This window comes from Megalopta genalis, chromosome 8 (genome assembly GCF_051020955.1).
Source record: "Megalopta genalis isolate 19385.01 chromosome 8, iyMegGena1_principal, whole genome shotgun sequence".
NCBI classification, from domain to species: Eukaryota; Metazoa; Arthropoda; class Insecta; order Hymenoptera; family Halictidae; genus Megalopta; species Megalopta genalis.
The window spans coordinates 21826358-21842523 of record NC_135020.1 but is presented as its reverse complement, the minus strand read 5'-3'; the positions used below and the strand labels follow the sequence as shown (position 1 = coordinate 21842523).

Below are 16166 nucleotides of genomic sequence, written 5' to 3'. Positions count from 1 at the left end.
TTGTTCTAGGTGACATGGAGCAGACGAAGAGACAGACAGTTGCTAACAGTGGGCAGACACACCCATTCCATCGAAGATCGGTTCGTCGTCGTCCCGGATAGTCCAGACTGGAACCTCAAGATAAAGAACGTGAAGAAAGAGGACGCTGGGCTATACGAGTGTCAGGTAATGCGTAGAATAGTGTCTTAATATGTCTTGCAGCCATTCAAGACGGGACAAACGGTAACGTGAAAGTACGGGTGACTTATGGGACGGCTGGGTACCCAAACACTGCAAGAACGACACTATTCTACGCCATTGTTGCGCGAAGTAAACGAATTGGCTGAACGCAACAATGAACAACACAGAAATTCCTTTATCGTTCTTTGTACATATTTCATGAAACCCTTCAACAATGCTACGAGAAATAAATGAGCGAGAAATTATCAAGATAGAGAGTAAGAACGGTGTTACGCTTCTCTACGATATAGCATTCATTAATCTTAACGGTTGGCTGGTGGTATTAGTTCGTTTAATACGAAATGTCGGATTCCGTATCATTACAAACGCGATGCTGATATTGCGAGAGATGTTATAATCCCCGTTGTTTCTTTTATTAGGATGTATATATATATTTCTGCAAAAATTGTGGACACCTGGAAGTTAACGTAACATGAAAATGCATATCACGCTCAGTATCCGTCGTAACTAGACCATGGATTTTATGCATATAGAACAAAAGTAAATAGGTCAAATACAAAATTGTAAAGACAATTATAATTGTTTTCAACTTCATTGTGAAGAAAAAAAGAGGAGGAACATTTTCATCTAACTTGTGTTTCTTACAATCAACGTTAGACAATTTTTATTTTGCACAAAGATTCTCAGCCTAGTCATAATAGTCATTTAACACGTTCAGCGCCGACAATCAATCGCTAAAATTTCTACGAAGTCAAAGTAGTTTAATTAATTGAATCGAAACTAGAATGTTAAAATTTATCGTACTGGATGACATTAGAACTCTTTCGCATCCGAAACATCCTAGTCAAATTCAGTTTGTTCGAATATATTTATTACAATAAGAATGTATGTTCAAAATTGGTCGAAAATTAGTATCACTCATATGTGAAGTCATACATTTATTTAACACGCTTTTTAGACTAATTTCATTTTTAGCCAAAATGCAAAAATATCGCGTTCCGTTGTTCCTCCTTCATAATCGGATTTCGCATATCAGAGATTCATATTTCCCGGTTTCAAGTTACATAAACTGTTCTATACTCGTGTAAAACATTTAAACTGCAGAGAGTCACGTTGCGAAAAATAGAAATCCGACATTTCATACTACACGACTAACTCGATGAATTTTCCGAGATTTCCGTTTATACAGGGTGCTCCAAAATTATTGTACAAGCGAGAAATGAGGTATTCCTGACATGATTTGAGGTAACTTTTTCCTTAGTGAAAATGCAATCCGTGGCTTCATTTACACGTTATTAATGAAAAACAGTGACCAATGAGAGGCGAGATCAGGCCGCGAGGCGGCCGAGTCAATCAGCGGAACTGGGCTTCGACCGCTCACTAGCTCGGTCGCCTCTCATTGGTCAGTGTTTTTCGTTAATAACTCATAAACGATGCCTCGGAGGAAATTTTTATAAAGGAAAAAGTTACTTCAAATGACCTCAGGAACCCCTCGTTTCTCGCTTATATAATAACTTTGGGACACCCTGTAGGTACATATGTTCCGTTTCGAGAATAACCCGAGAAAACTTGTTTGTCTAGATCCAAACCGACCCAATCCAAAAACGATTAATCCAGTTAAGTATCACCGACGCGTACTCTATGATCCCTGGTGGGCCGAATCTACACGTGAAACAAGGATCCAGCCTTCGACTCGAATGCCAGTTAATGGCTTCGGCGGAAGCGCCCAGCTTTATTTTCTGGTACCGACAGGGTCGCATGATTAATTACGACAATGAGCCGGGTGTCACGGTCGAGGCAACGAAAAACGGTTCTATTCTGACCGTTGACAAAGTCAAGACCTCCCACGGTGCCAATTACACCTGTTTACCAAGCAACGCCAGGGCTGCCTACATCATGATTCACGTGATCGAGGGTCAGTGATTTCAGCGAAACAATTGAGCCGTTTATTTTGAAAGTGGCATAAGTCACTTTACCGTAATGAAAAGTGGTGACTTTTTAATGTTTATACGAAATTATTTATACTGAGAAAAATATCAGTATCCTGAGATAACAAATACAAGTAAATCTTCTCGAAAGTTAGCATCCATATTTTTAAACGTGTTAAAACGCAAACCCTTAAATATATCGACTTAAAAACAAAGTGACTTATGCCACTTTCAAAATAAACGGCTCAATTATTAACTTATCCATTCCTTGTTTTCACTCCTTCCTGTCAACTGAATGCGCAAAAGCAACGCTTTAGTTTCTGCGCGATGATAGTAATGATAATGACGTCGATAACATGTTTCTTTACGTTAGATGTATAGTCAATTGACGAAATTATAGACTATTTAGTAGGCTGCAATAGAGTGTAAATCACCTTGTAGTTGTTGCTTGGAAGCTTTAAACTCTAAATCTTTATGATAGACAACTTAGTAGTTCGACTGCCACGCTAACACAGCATCAAAATTTGTATAAAATCAAATTAATATATTTAATCCAATGAAAATTGACAAGTTAAGTTGTATTACATCAATTATTTGTCCAGCAGTCACACATGTTACAGATTCTAATAGAATTAGAAGGTTTAATATAATAATTAACGTAAAAATTAATTTTCTGTTACGAGGAGATACGATTATACGAGCCTTGTACCTCGTTTTTATAATTGTTGACTAAATTTTATAATTGTTGTTCCTAAATTGTCCATCTTTATTTACAAGCTGAAGGAAAATTAGGGAAAATTTACTGTAATTCGGTTACCCATATGTGAGCGACACGGCAGTCGAAAGGGTTAAAGGGGTATTCTAGTATGAAACATGTTGTTTTCAATGTTTTTACGGATGTTTTTTTACAGACAAATTACAGCATCGTTTGCAGCAAAAATGTTGCAGCGTATTTATACATATTTCAGTAGTATTTCTGAGTTTTTTGTCGAAAAATATAAAAATTGCTGATACTTCGTGTCCTCGTGTGCGTCGCTTATAAAAAAGAATTTAGAGCGCCTGTTTATTTAAAAATATAGCCCACGAAGACTTTTAATCTGGATGAGTTTGACTATAACAGGAACTAAAATGAAAGAAGAAAGTCGATAATTAAAAAAATGGCGGGACTTTGAAGTTTCATTATTGATTATGTCACGTTTTATTAATATCTATTCTAGGTCTGAGAAAAACGTAATGAAGGTTTCAGCAGTATAGTAACGCTGATCGTTAATTACATATATAGCTACTTGAAACATTTGTGTCTTCGTTAATGATAGGAATTCAGAGATAGAGTATTCCGCACATATTTTCGGAGCTATATTCTTTAGGAAAATGCAGACAATGCGATCTCTTAAACGTTGACACTAGAATACCCCCTAAAAACCAAAGGACCATTCAATTTTGAACAAAGCTTATCCGACTTGTTGCAAGCTTGTAAACTTGAACAGGTAATAAACCCTACGAAACTAATATTATTTTTCTTCAGCGACGAAGTGAATTTCTCTGATACAAAATTGTTCTTCCCAACGTTAGAACTCATTCAATTTTTCATATCCTTTTTTTGAGATAAAATTATTCATTCATTGCTTTTGCGCAATAAATAAGTAACCGAAGCTTAAAACAGTGTTCACAGTAAATTCTCCCCAATTTGTCTTCAACTTGTAAATTTGATCGTCGCGGCTCATTTTTATAGTTGCCGCCGATTGTCAACAATTGTGAAAACGTGGTGCAAGACTCAAATAATCTTATCTGCTCTTCCCAAATTGTCAATTTTTGTTCACAAACTGAAGGAAAATTCTGGAGAATTTACTATACTTGCAAGCTTATTTCTAAATTCTCGATACTTTTCCAGACAAAAATTCCATTACTATAACTATCGTATGAAAAACCTTGAAAAAGAAAAAACACTCGGAAAGAGCATTCGCAGGTAGCGTCCGATTCCAGCAAAGCCGCATTCGTTCCCGAAACAGCCTTTTCCCGTTCGAAGCTTATTTTTTCATATTTTCCATGTTGTCCCGTCAGCGTTTATTGCGGCCGCCTTTCAGTTTTCATCCTAAACATCGGCTGTTATTTTAGCATGGGACCGGTTAATTTTGTTGGTCACTTCTTTCTCTTTTCCAGAAGAGGAAAAGCCAGCGGCGATGCACGGGGGCGACCGGCGGAACTCGACGCGTCGGGCATCCATCAACGTCATGTTGATTTTTCTGAGTTTCCTCGGTGTACAGTGCACGGGCCGGCTCTGTCTGCATCATTCCCGCGTCACGTGACCAGCCCACCGTGTCAGCATCGTCGCCGAATTAGCATTCACCGGGGACTCGAACATTTCCCGACACCTTTCCCGTCAGCCCAGCGGCCGCGCGCCCGTTTTTCATTTTCGCGGGCGTCTTTGAGCGACTTCGACCACCGGAATTGGGAACGCCGCGTTCCCCGCGCGTCGGCTCGTCGCGAGAAGTTCGTTCCCGCGAGCGCTCGTTCCGCGCGGAACAGGAGACGCGCGTACCGTTTCTGCGGACAAAAAGGACCGTGTGTTCGATCGATCATGCGAAACGTCGACTCGAAGTAATCGTCGACCGAGGAGAAACGTCGTCCGGGCTCGAGCGAAGGCGAAACGCGATACGAAGGGGCTCGTAGCGTTTCAAAGTTACGGAAGCAGCCTGAAGTTCGCGGATAGAATTCGGGCCACGGTGGAACACTCGGCGCTGTCATTAGAGGAACACTCGGAATTGAATAGCATTCCGGCTTGTTGATATCGTGTGCGTGTCGTTTGAGTCCTCTTTCGTTACGCTGCGAGGTCCTGGATGCGCGATATCATTACATTGCCGCGATGTACAACGTGGGAGAAAGGTTTCCGTTACTCAATGGCTGACGTTTGCTTTAGCCCGGCGAAAACGGTTGGACGCGATACGCGCCGCCACACGGTGTTGTAGAAAAACTTCTCTTATATTATGCAAGCCTCTAGCAGCCGCACTCTAGAATGCCTCTTGCAACGAGAAAGATACTTCACAATTTCCGTCAGAGACCATTGACGACGCTGCTGCAAATGGTCTCGTCTACTTCCAACGGAATAATTCTGTTTCCTTGATGATGCGACGCGGATGGCCAGGCGGAATATTGTATATTCGAGTCAGACCGTGCAAAGAGCGTGTTTCACACTTTCGGTAATAAGCAGAGCATTTCAGCGCAAACGCGGCGCGTGAAACTGCCGCGCCCAATCAACGAGGCTACGCCTTTCGGCGCTATTAGCGCGAGAAACGTTCGGTTGCGCGCGCGACCTGTCGCCGAGTGTCTTCACTAATTAAGAAAAGGAAAAGCAACGCGAGACGTTCAGTCTATAGAGCGGGTGTGTCACGAGCATTCAGCGGCCGCGCGCGTATTCACGGTTTTCGGCGGCTTTCTTTGACGCTCTGAATGGAACGAGCAACGGCACGCGTCACCGAAGAATAGAAAGGCCGACGTCGCTCTCGTATATCGGTATGAATTTAATGCGCCGAAAGTTCTCCCACCTTTTCCACGGTCGCGTTCAAGCAGCCGCGAGACAAGCTCGATAAACTTGAACGCGGTTGGAACGCGCGCGCCCATTCAAGCTTGCGGGACCTTGCGAATCGGCCGTGTTCCGATGAATGGCGAAGTCATACACCACTGCGGCTAAGTGCTGCTCGCACGGCCTATTCACGTACACGCGGCCGTCTCTCATATAAATACCGTCAGCCATTGTCTCTTAAATTTCTTTCAAACGCGCCGCCCCGTTTCTCCTCCCGGCCTCGATCTCTCGTCCACGAACGCTGCCACCGACAATTTCGCCTTTCGTCGCGAACGGACGATTGTACCCCGCCACGGAATCCCGTGGTCGTTTTAATTAACACTCCCCGTAGCCAGCGCGGACAGTCGCAAACGGGAACTCCGTGTCGCGGCTGCGACGGTGGCGACATCTTGGCGGACACGACGCGACACCAACGTCGAACTCGCGACACGCGTGTTCACGGGATTGTGCAAATCGTGCGAATGGGTCACTCTCGTCTGCAGAATTTTACTACTTCGTTGTGAGACACACCTGCGAAAATTGACTCGTAGAATCTCTGTTATGGAATTTGTACACGCGCGTCGTATCGTTGTGTTGACTACGATATACAGTAAATTCTCCCTAATTTTCCGTCAGCTTGTGAACAAAAAAATGGTCGATTTGGGAAGAGGAGATACGATTATTCGAGCCTTGCACCTGGTTTTTATAATTGTTGACGATCAGCAACTATAAAAACGAGCGCGAGGCTCGAAAAATCGTATTTCCTGTTTCCAAGTTGTCCATTTTCATCTCTGAGCATCCAAGGACAATTGGGGGGGGGGGGGATTTACTGTATACATAACCTTTGTAAATGCGACAAACTGTATATGAACGTTACCTTTTAGTGCGTGGCATCAAATTGCAACGAAGTTCGTCTGTTAATCGAGAAAACATGTGAAATAGGAACGGCGAGATGGTTAAGCATTTCCAAAAAAGATGAAACGTTTTTTTTAATCAAATATTGCTACAGTATAGTATTATTTTGAATGAGAGTGTAAGCGACAGATGTGTACGTTCGCGTCGAAATGATTTATTTTATCATTTGTACCGGTAAAATTCGTCCGAGCTGTTATGTCGAGTCAATGGACGTCCGTGAAATTCCAGAGAACAAAATAGTGACCCATGCTGTTCGGTATTGATAAAAACATGCGCGGTGTTTATTCACGAATTGTCAAATAACGGTCAATTACGTTAGATTAATTACGAGAAGCAATCGCGTCGATCATGCATACCGTTTTCCATGGAACTTAAGAGCCGTTTTATCGATTTAAGAACACAATCAATGTTTCCAGGTAACATTAAAATGCTCACTTGATGTATTAATGTGATCAGTGTATATACATGTATGTTAATTCTGTATAAGTAAATGCAACGTACCTAGCTACACAGCATCTTGGTCGCGAAGATCATTTCGATTCTCCTCCGTTATACAAACTGGACTTGCTGACTGCATCGTAACGAGATATTAAAACTTTTCTATTCGGAAGTATGTGTGTGTGTGTAGGTCAATTTTTCGGTAATATTAAATCAGTAACAGGATCGATAGCACCAGTTATACGTGAACGGAGAGGGAACGAAACCGATCTTTCGACAGAAATGAGTAGAACGATACAGCACGCTGTACCGAGAACGTTACTGCCACGAGATGCAAGAATTTTATCGTGTCTTTTTACATACAATGAGATAATGCACACTTCGTCAGACAAGCGTACGCGTTTCTACTAATTAGACCGATTATCTAATTATTTACCGGATCGATGTGCTCACTAACTATAGCGTTGTAGAATCTTCCTAGCCGCAGTTCAACATTTTGAGAATCGTGTTAATTGACGTTCGTAGTATTGACTTGTTTGAAATTAATGATCTACACACGGTGTCTATATCGGTTTTTGCTGCGTCGACGTGGAACGGTTTTATTTCTTTCGCGTCGTCGGATCCCGGAGAATGTGTGAATTGCAAGAGTACAGTTTCGAACGTAGAATATTAAGCCACCTTTTCATTATCACGATACTACGACCTGCAAAATAAATTGAACATTTTAAATCCGCCGAGTTGGTTCACTATTGAAACGCGCGGGCCCTCCCTTGGCCGAGGTAAGTGACGATATAATACTTGATCACAAACATATCCTCACACCACAAGCATTAAACTTGAATTCTTGAATTATTCATTTCATCGATGACCATCTTTGATGATTTGAAATTAGAAGAGACGAATAAAGGTGAGAAGGCAAATAAAAAATTATTTTCTTAAAAATAATTACTAAATAATTAATAATAATATTCAACTATTCAAGCGGTAGAGTAGACACATAAGTAAGTCTTTATGCATCTCTATGCATTTATTTATTTTTACACATTTTTAAATTGGTATAAGACACGCCTATGTATAGGGCGATTACATAGCCACCGATCTTGGATATTTAAGCGGCAATAAACGGCGACTAATAAATTTGAAAGACATTCTATTTATTGAAATAAGCGATTAATCTACAAATTATAACAAAAGACAGTACATTTTTCTCCAAGGTGTAGACACAATCGTGTAATAGATATTACGATTATTATGAAGCTTCGCACACAAGTAAAGTAAATAATTCCTACTACAACCGTATTTTTTTAATGCGCGATTCGAAGGAGTGAAATTAATCCTTGAGAAAATTTAAATATTTTCTCTTTTGTGAAACACTTGCTGTTCTGAATTTTTGGATAAAGAATAGTGTTCGAGGAAGACCACGAAGTGCCGCAATGATCCTCTATGTCAAGAATTTCGATCCAGACCCAGGGGAATGTAATAACACCGGTTACCCCCCAAGGTCTCTCATTTTCTGTAATAACGTGTTGCGTTAAGGTGCCTGACTGTTAAGGTGTTTAACGCGAAAATTAGGGCATCATTGAGACTAATCAGATTCGACGGAAATTCATTAGAGCAAACAGGGATAGCGTTATTTTCTATGCGTACTCGTAGCCGTCGCTGCTATTATACGATCGAAATCATTGACGAAGAACAACCGCGTAATGTAGTTCCGGGCACGCACGCAATTACGCAACGCCGACAATCCATTAGCTCTGGGGAACACACGCAACGCCACGCTCACTCGCATTCGACGATCGATTCCCGACCTTTGCGGGAAGGCCGACAATAAGCGCAGCTTATTCCCGACGATTAATCAAAACCCGGCGGATAATGGGTAATATCCAGTATCTGGTAAATAGTAGGTCGAGAGTGGATACGCGTTTCCGGATCGTAATGAGGGAGAATTGCGAGCGGCGATTGCGGATGCGGGGATCAACAGGACGGGCCACAACAGTCGATTTTCTCAAAAAGTTGGCTTGATTTCATAGGATTCGTACGATGTTTATGGAACTTGGGCGCTCTTATGGTTTTTTGGCAGAATTCAAGATCGAAAATCGGCGTAATTTATGTCGATATCAAATGTGGATGATGTATTGTTTCGATGGTTTTGACAAAATAGGGGCAAAGGTATACCAGTAAGTGGATCTATATTACGCGAAAAAGCTCAGAATTTTTACTTGCAGCCAAAGAGATATAGGATCTATAAATGCATAAATAAACTGTCGATTTTGTTTTCTTTGTTTAAAGAACTTAAGTCTTTTTTCGGATCTATGAAATTTCTCTTCGTTAACAATATAAACTTCTTTTCGAAGAGATAGTCACTTTCAGTTAAAAATGTATTATTCGTTAAAAATTATTTCGAATACGGAAGTTTCTCCATTGCACAGTAAATTCTCCCTAATTGACGCCCAACTTGAAAACAAAAATGAACGATTTGGGAACAGAAGATGCAATTATTTGAGCCTTGTGGCTCGTTTTTATATTAGGTGTACCGGGAAGTTCTGTCCGCTTTTGAATTGAAATATAACACAATTTTCATACATTTAATAATATTTATTGTAGAATATACTTTCTATCGTTACTTATGACTTCTTGCCAGCGTGATGGCAACTTGTAAATGCCATTTTTAAGAAATGATTTATTTTTAGAGGCGAAGAACTCAACTAGTGCTTGGTTGACATCAGCTTCAGTTTTGAATTTTTTTCCTGTAAAAAGTTTTGCAAAGAGAGAAACAAGTGATAATCGGAGGGTGCTAGGTCTGGGGAGTATGGTGGATGTGACAGAATTTCCCAGCCTAGCTCTGCGATTTTCTGACGAGTCGCCGAAGCAGCATGTGGTCTGGCATTATCATCGGTAGCCATGTTTTCACGATCGCGTCTCACTTAATAATGACATGAGACATCTTTGTTTCAGTTTATTTAGGAGAGTAAATGTGTGTCAATGCAATGATAAAGAGAGATAGTCATATATGTCTCAAATCAACATGTGCATATGGATTGAAACTTGAAGTGACACTATCGGACAGAACTTTCCGGTAGACCTAAAATAGTTACTAATTGTTGATAACTATCAAAACGTCGAGGGTAAAATTTGTAGAAAAGAAGGAATAACTTACAAATATAAGGAATTATTTTATTCATCAAAGTATGCACCTACATTGTCTATACACTTTTACCATTTAAGCGACAGGTTGTTCAGGCCGGTAGTATAAAACCCTGGCGGACGAGAGCCAATGAATTCCTGGAAGGTCAGTTTTACAGCATTGCCGGAATTAAATTGTTTTCCTATTAAAAAGTTGTCCAAATTGCGGAAGAAGTGGTAGTCAGTGGAGCCTAGGTCTGGTGAGTATGGAGGACGATGAAGAAGTTCCAACTCCAATTCCTGTAGTTTTGCTACAGTCATTTGTGCACTGTGTGGTCTAGCGTTATCATGCAATAAGATAGAAATCGATCTGTTGACCAATCTAGGCTGTTTTTCTTTAAGTTTTTGCATCATTTCGTCCAGTTGGTTGCAGTATATTTCTGCTGCGATCGATGGGTCGGGTCTCATGAAATCATAATGGATCACACCTGTGCTAGACAGGTGTGATAACCTTTGATTCTAGGCGACCACGTAGCTCATTCGTGAGGCCAAAATTACTTGCACGAAATTTGGCGAACCAATTTGATTCTGTCTGCTGCGTAGTAACACTAGAGTCAAATACATTATTAATGTTTCGCGCGGTCTGCAATGCCGTAGTTGCACGCAAGAGCTCACACTTCACAATAATGCGAATTTTCGACCGTTCTATTTTCAACAAAATTAACTTTTAAAAAAGGTTTTTAATATTTTTTAGAATGATCTCTTTAAACAGGCGAGATGTGTAACTTTCCAACAAAAGGAAAACAGAACGGTAAAGTATTAAACCAATGTCAAATAATAAGCTGTTAAAGTTGGCAATATTATTGACTACAAATTTCATCTTTGCCAACTAATATATAAAAACGAGCCCCATCGAATAATCGTACCGTCTCTTCCCAAATTGTCCATTTTTGTTTCCAAGCTGAGCGCAAATTGGGGAGAATTTACTGTAATTTAAACAACAAATTGCACTATGACGTAGAAATCATCACATTGTTTCCTCCCCTGCTTGTTTTTAATGCGTCAAATCTTCAGATTTATAATGCCCGCCTTACAGAAGTTATGAATTATGTTGACGGCCCACGGAGTGGTCGTAAATAAAAGGGACAAAGGAAAGGGGCTGAGAATTTACTGGCGGAGCAATGGGGAAAAAAATAGGAAGAAAACGTCACGTAACCCTATTGTGCGAACTATAACCGGGATTTCGACGTACAAGCTGCTCCAGGACAGTATTTCTATATGAAATATTTATAAGATGCACCGCTATTTGTACGAACCATGTATGTTTTGGAAATAACCTGCTGCATTATTCATTTCGCGCCAATTATTTCGTGTCAACGACTTGTCGGAGGGGGGAATAATTATTCATGTTGATCAGCAAAATATTCGCGAATAAGCATACACAAGGGATGGTACGATTCTTTACGTCGCGACTGCTTTTATAACGCAGGTGTCGGTGCACGAGCTATTTTCATCGCAATCTGAAAAGGATTGATCAACTACGATTATTAACCTTCTGTGGTTTCAGGAGCGTGCGCTGACACGCGGAAAGTCAATATTTCATCATCGACATTTGAATTTTCTCATGCACGAAGCGTTATGTTTTCGATGCACGAACTACATTGCTTTCAAGATGTTCCAGTCGCTGTCTATACATACGTATTCTCATACAGTGACTACAACCCCTGGTAAGAAGTTTCCGATCAGAAGCGTTGTTACGGAATTTACATAAAACATTCACGTTTTAGAAGTCTAAGATGTTATTGTACGGATTTAAAATATTATTTTATCAATAGAAATTATATATTAATGTTTTTTGTTACATCCCCATTTTGTTTACGTGTAACTTCTTTAATACGTGTTGTGGCATAGAATCGATAAAATTCTTACAATCTGTAGGTGAGATTTCTTTCTATGCTTCTGAAGCTTTCTTCCTGTAGCTTTTCTTTTGTACTTATTATTATTTAATATTATTATTATTTAATATTATTATTGTATAATATTATTATTATATAATATTATTATTATATAATATTGTTATTATGTAATATTATTGTACTTATTTGAGGGACGATTGACCATTACTTGAGGACGCATTACCATTAATCGGAAACTTCTTTCCACGTAGCATTTGCTTCTTTTTTACAATAAAAGGATGTTTATATTATTTTGTTTTCTTTTACTCCATAATTTTACTCCTTTAATTTTCCATCAGTTTCAACTGCATACAGTAATATCTTATACAGTAAATTCTCCCTAATTCGCGATCAGATTGTACATAAAAATGGACAATTTGAGAAGAGAATATACAACCATTCGAGCCTTGCGGCTCGTGTTTATAGTTACCGATTGTCAACAACTATAAAAACTAGTCGCGAAGCTCGAATAATCGTATCTCCTCTTCCCAAATTGTCCATTTTTGTACACAATCTTAGCGCGAATCAGAGAGAATTTACTGCATTGTTAAAACACGAATGTTTTCTGTGAATTCCGTATCGAGATGCTACTTCGGAAACTTTTTTCCAGTGGTTCTAGGTGTAAAAACTCGATCGATGGGGCAACTGCTTGTTTCACGGAAAGCGAAAGACTTCGCAGGTCGGAATTTTTCATGGCGCGATGCTCGATTCGTTCCCGGGAAGAAAATGGAGGTAATGAGGAACACCAACGAGAAAAATGAGGATGACGACGCGTCGTCACGAAGATTCATACCTCGATGAACCAACAAATTCTACAAGCCTCTCGCTTTAACATACTACGTACATACATTCCCGATCTTGTTACGAAACTTCCACGTGATATGCGCACTATGTTCTCATTCTGGCATGCGTCAACGATAAAGTAACCATTTATTTTCATCGCGAATTCAGCAAAGAAATGTAAATAGCTTATGAAAAACTCTTAACCGATGTGTTCATGTCGCGTCTTTTAGCAGGGTTGAAAAAGAATCTGCGCTTTAAACTTGTTACGTTAACTTTCTAATAATCAGTACAAATAACGTGAAATGTTTCTTGACTGCATTCTGTCTGAACAGTTTCATATCAACCCTTTGCACTCGATGCCATTTTAACTGTAAATCTAAAATAATTTTTCTGACTTCTACTATTTCCTTTTTGTATGACAAAGTGCATTTTATGCATATGAAATTGAGTTTTGTGGCTCATATAACAATTACAGTTTTAACTATTTCTTAAATCTAAACTTTGATAATATAAAAATTATCTTGGAACGTGATATAAGAATTTTGTTTTCATTGGTACCTCCGAGTCGCCAGTCGAGTGCAAAGGGTTAATACTACACATCTAAATTTTTAATATTTAAACTTTATTTTTATGGTCGAAATATAAAGTGTACAATGTTCACGTTGTTATTATAGAAGTTGAAGATTAATACCAATAGGATGTATTAAAGACTACAGGGTGTCTCAAAAGTCACTCGCAATCGAGAAATAAGGAGTTCCTGGGGTCATTTGAAGTAGCTTTTTCCTTAGCAAAAATGCAATCCACAGCTTTGTTTACGAGTTATTGATGAAAAATAGTCGACCAATGAAAGGCGAATTCAGCTGGCGCGAGGGGGCCGAGCCAACGAGCGGTCGAAGCCCGGTTCCGCTGATTGGCTCGACCGCCTGGCGCCGAGCTCGCCTCTCATTGGTCACTGTTCTTCGTTAATAACTCGTAAACAAAAGCGCGGATTGCATTTGCGTTAAGGAAAAAGTTACTTCAAATGACATCAGGAACCCTTCACTTCCCGATTGCGAGTGACTTTTGGAACACCCTGTATAATACTTTATTTCATTGCGCCAAGCAATGAAAAAACTAATTCTCGGCAGGTCCGATAAGAATTTAACGACACGGAAAATTCCAAGACATATCTACATATAAAGATTCGGATTAATTACTTGTTTCTTCCACTACATGGACTTTTCGTTTACACAAGAGATTTCGTTCTCGCGGATAAAGAACATTGCTCGTGGCATGATGCAGATAGGAGAAAATACGAAAATGCGATTCTCGATCGGGCCTCAAGAAAATCAGCGATGTGTCAGACTAATGAAGTATTTCTGACAATTTAACGCGAAATACCATTCGACTGGACAACTGCTATTGAATATTTCAACTGTTCTCAAACGGAGGGGAATGAATTCGAAATTAAACGCAGAGACGGAAAGCGCGAGCCGTAATAACGGCCGCGGGATTTTCATGAAATTAAGTTAATGGCTCAGCCATGTATTACCCTTCAAGATTACCCTGTAATTCCGACGAAATAAAGGATTTCTCTACTCTCTAATTCTCTCCTTTAAACGGCCCGGCTGCGCGAATCTTGCAGTTTATTTCCGTGAGTAACTAAATATTGGATACACGCAAGAATAATGGTGGTGCCGACGTCAAAAAATTGTAATTTTTAAATGATACACCTGACGTTTCTCGCGTTCTGTATTTCTCCAGGGCAAATTTTAATTTCACTGTGAAACGTGCATTATTTCTCTCTCTCTCTCTCTCTCTCTCGCTCGCTCTCTCCTATACGTATCTCGATTTTTTCCAGAATTCTGACGAGAACTCGGGCTCGCAGTAATAAAAATCTAGATTAGCTCACGGCGTGTGCAAGTAAAATTTTATTGACCGGACAAGATTGAAGAATTGGCTGTTCGTTTGCTAAAAAATAAATTTACTCTTATCGACATCTAGCGAATGTACTACTGTGATCAAAAAGTAAGGTGAATTTGTTTATAAAATGTAAATTCTTTGTTTATTCTTCCAAATCAATTTCATCCCCTTCAAAGTAATCCCCGTCCGATAAAACGCACTGTTTCCGACGCTTTTTCCAGTCCTCGAAACAGTCGGAATAGTCTTTTTCCGGTATAGCCTTCAAGACCTTCTTCGATTCGGTTTTTATCTCCTCAATCGTGTCAAAACGGCGTCCCCGCATTGGCTTTTTGAGTTTGCTGAATAACCAGAAGTCGCACGGAGCCAAATCATGCGAATACGGTGGTTGCGGAACGATTTGAGTCGAGTTTTTGGCAAAAAAGTCGCGAAGAACCAATGCAGTATGACATGGCACCAATCGAGACTTGATGCGTTTGAGACACAAAACATCCTTCAAAATGGTTTGGACTGAGCCAAATGATATTCCAACACTATCAGCGAGGTCTCTTATTGTCAATCGACGATTTTCAAGCACCAAATCTTCGATTTTTTGGACGTGGCCCTCGTCGGTAGACGTTGATGGTCGTCCAGAGCGCGGTTCGTCTTCAACGCGTTCTCGGCCCGCTTTGAACTCGTTGTACCACTTATAAACGTTTTTTTGTGCCATAGTTTGATCACCAAAGACCTTCCGCAACATTTTCAACGTGTCCGCACAAGAATATTCGTTCCGCATACAAAATTTGATGCAAGTTCTTTGCTCAACAAAATCACCCAATGTAAAAATCGAAAAATTCACTTTTGGTTGTTTACAAAAACACGTGTAACTCGGAGATAATTAAACCTTTTAACAAACAGACACTTGGCAAATGTTACAGACAGTCCTACCAACCTAGGAAAAAAAAATTACCTGCCTTCCTAATGCCCGGAAGTTTTAAATGACAATTTCACCTTACTTTTTGATCACAGTAGTATATTACTTCGTAAATATGCATCGCTTCTAACTGCGATAATACTAGAAAAAAAATTAATTAAAAATTGCTAGGTAAGGCCAGGTAAGCTAGATAAATACCAATTTTCATAGAAGGAATTTCGTTTATCGTGGTATTATTTTTGTTCCTGTTACACACGCGCACGCATACGCACACTCGTATATTTTCCGAGCCTTTTAATATTGTGACTGCGCCGGAAAGCTGTGAAAAGTAAATATCGCGTTGTTCATGCGAAAGAAATGCAAATGGTCAATATAAACCTTGCGGCGCTCGCGTCGACGTTTAACACACGCATAAATAACTATGCGTTGCGAATTGCGTAAACACACAGGCATTTTTGCGGTTATTAATAGGC

General features: G+C 39.8%; 2 protein-coding genes across 8 annotated transcripts in view; both read left to right on the top strand.

Moving 5' to 3' along the window:
- Positions 1 to 7749, top strand: part of LOC117225458 (limbic system-associated membrane protein) — a 185012-nt gene extending 177263 nt beyond the window's left edge. For all 7 annotated transcript variants that reach the window (XM_076524210.1, XM_076524208.1, XM_033479063.2 and 4 more), the window contains 3 exons: positions 10 to 165; positions 1762 to 2095; positions 4269 to 7749. In XM_076524210.1, coding sequence (XP_076380325.1) covers positions 10 to 165; positions 1762 to 2095; positions 4269 to 4414 — 636 coding nt within the window. In that variant the 3' untranslated portion in view covers positions 4415 to 7749. The remainder of the gene's footprint in view (positions 1 to 9; positions 166 to 1761; positions 2096 to 4268) is intronic.
- The window catches only part of LOC117225575 (leptin receptor gene-related protein), an 89121-nt gene that overhangs the window by 26950 nt on the left and 46005 nt on the right, over positions 1 to 16166 (top strand). The window lies entirely within an intron of this gene.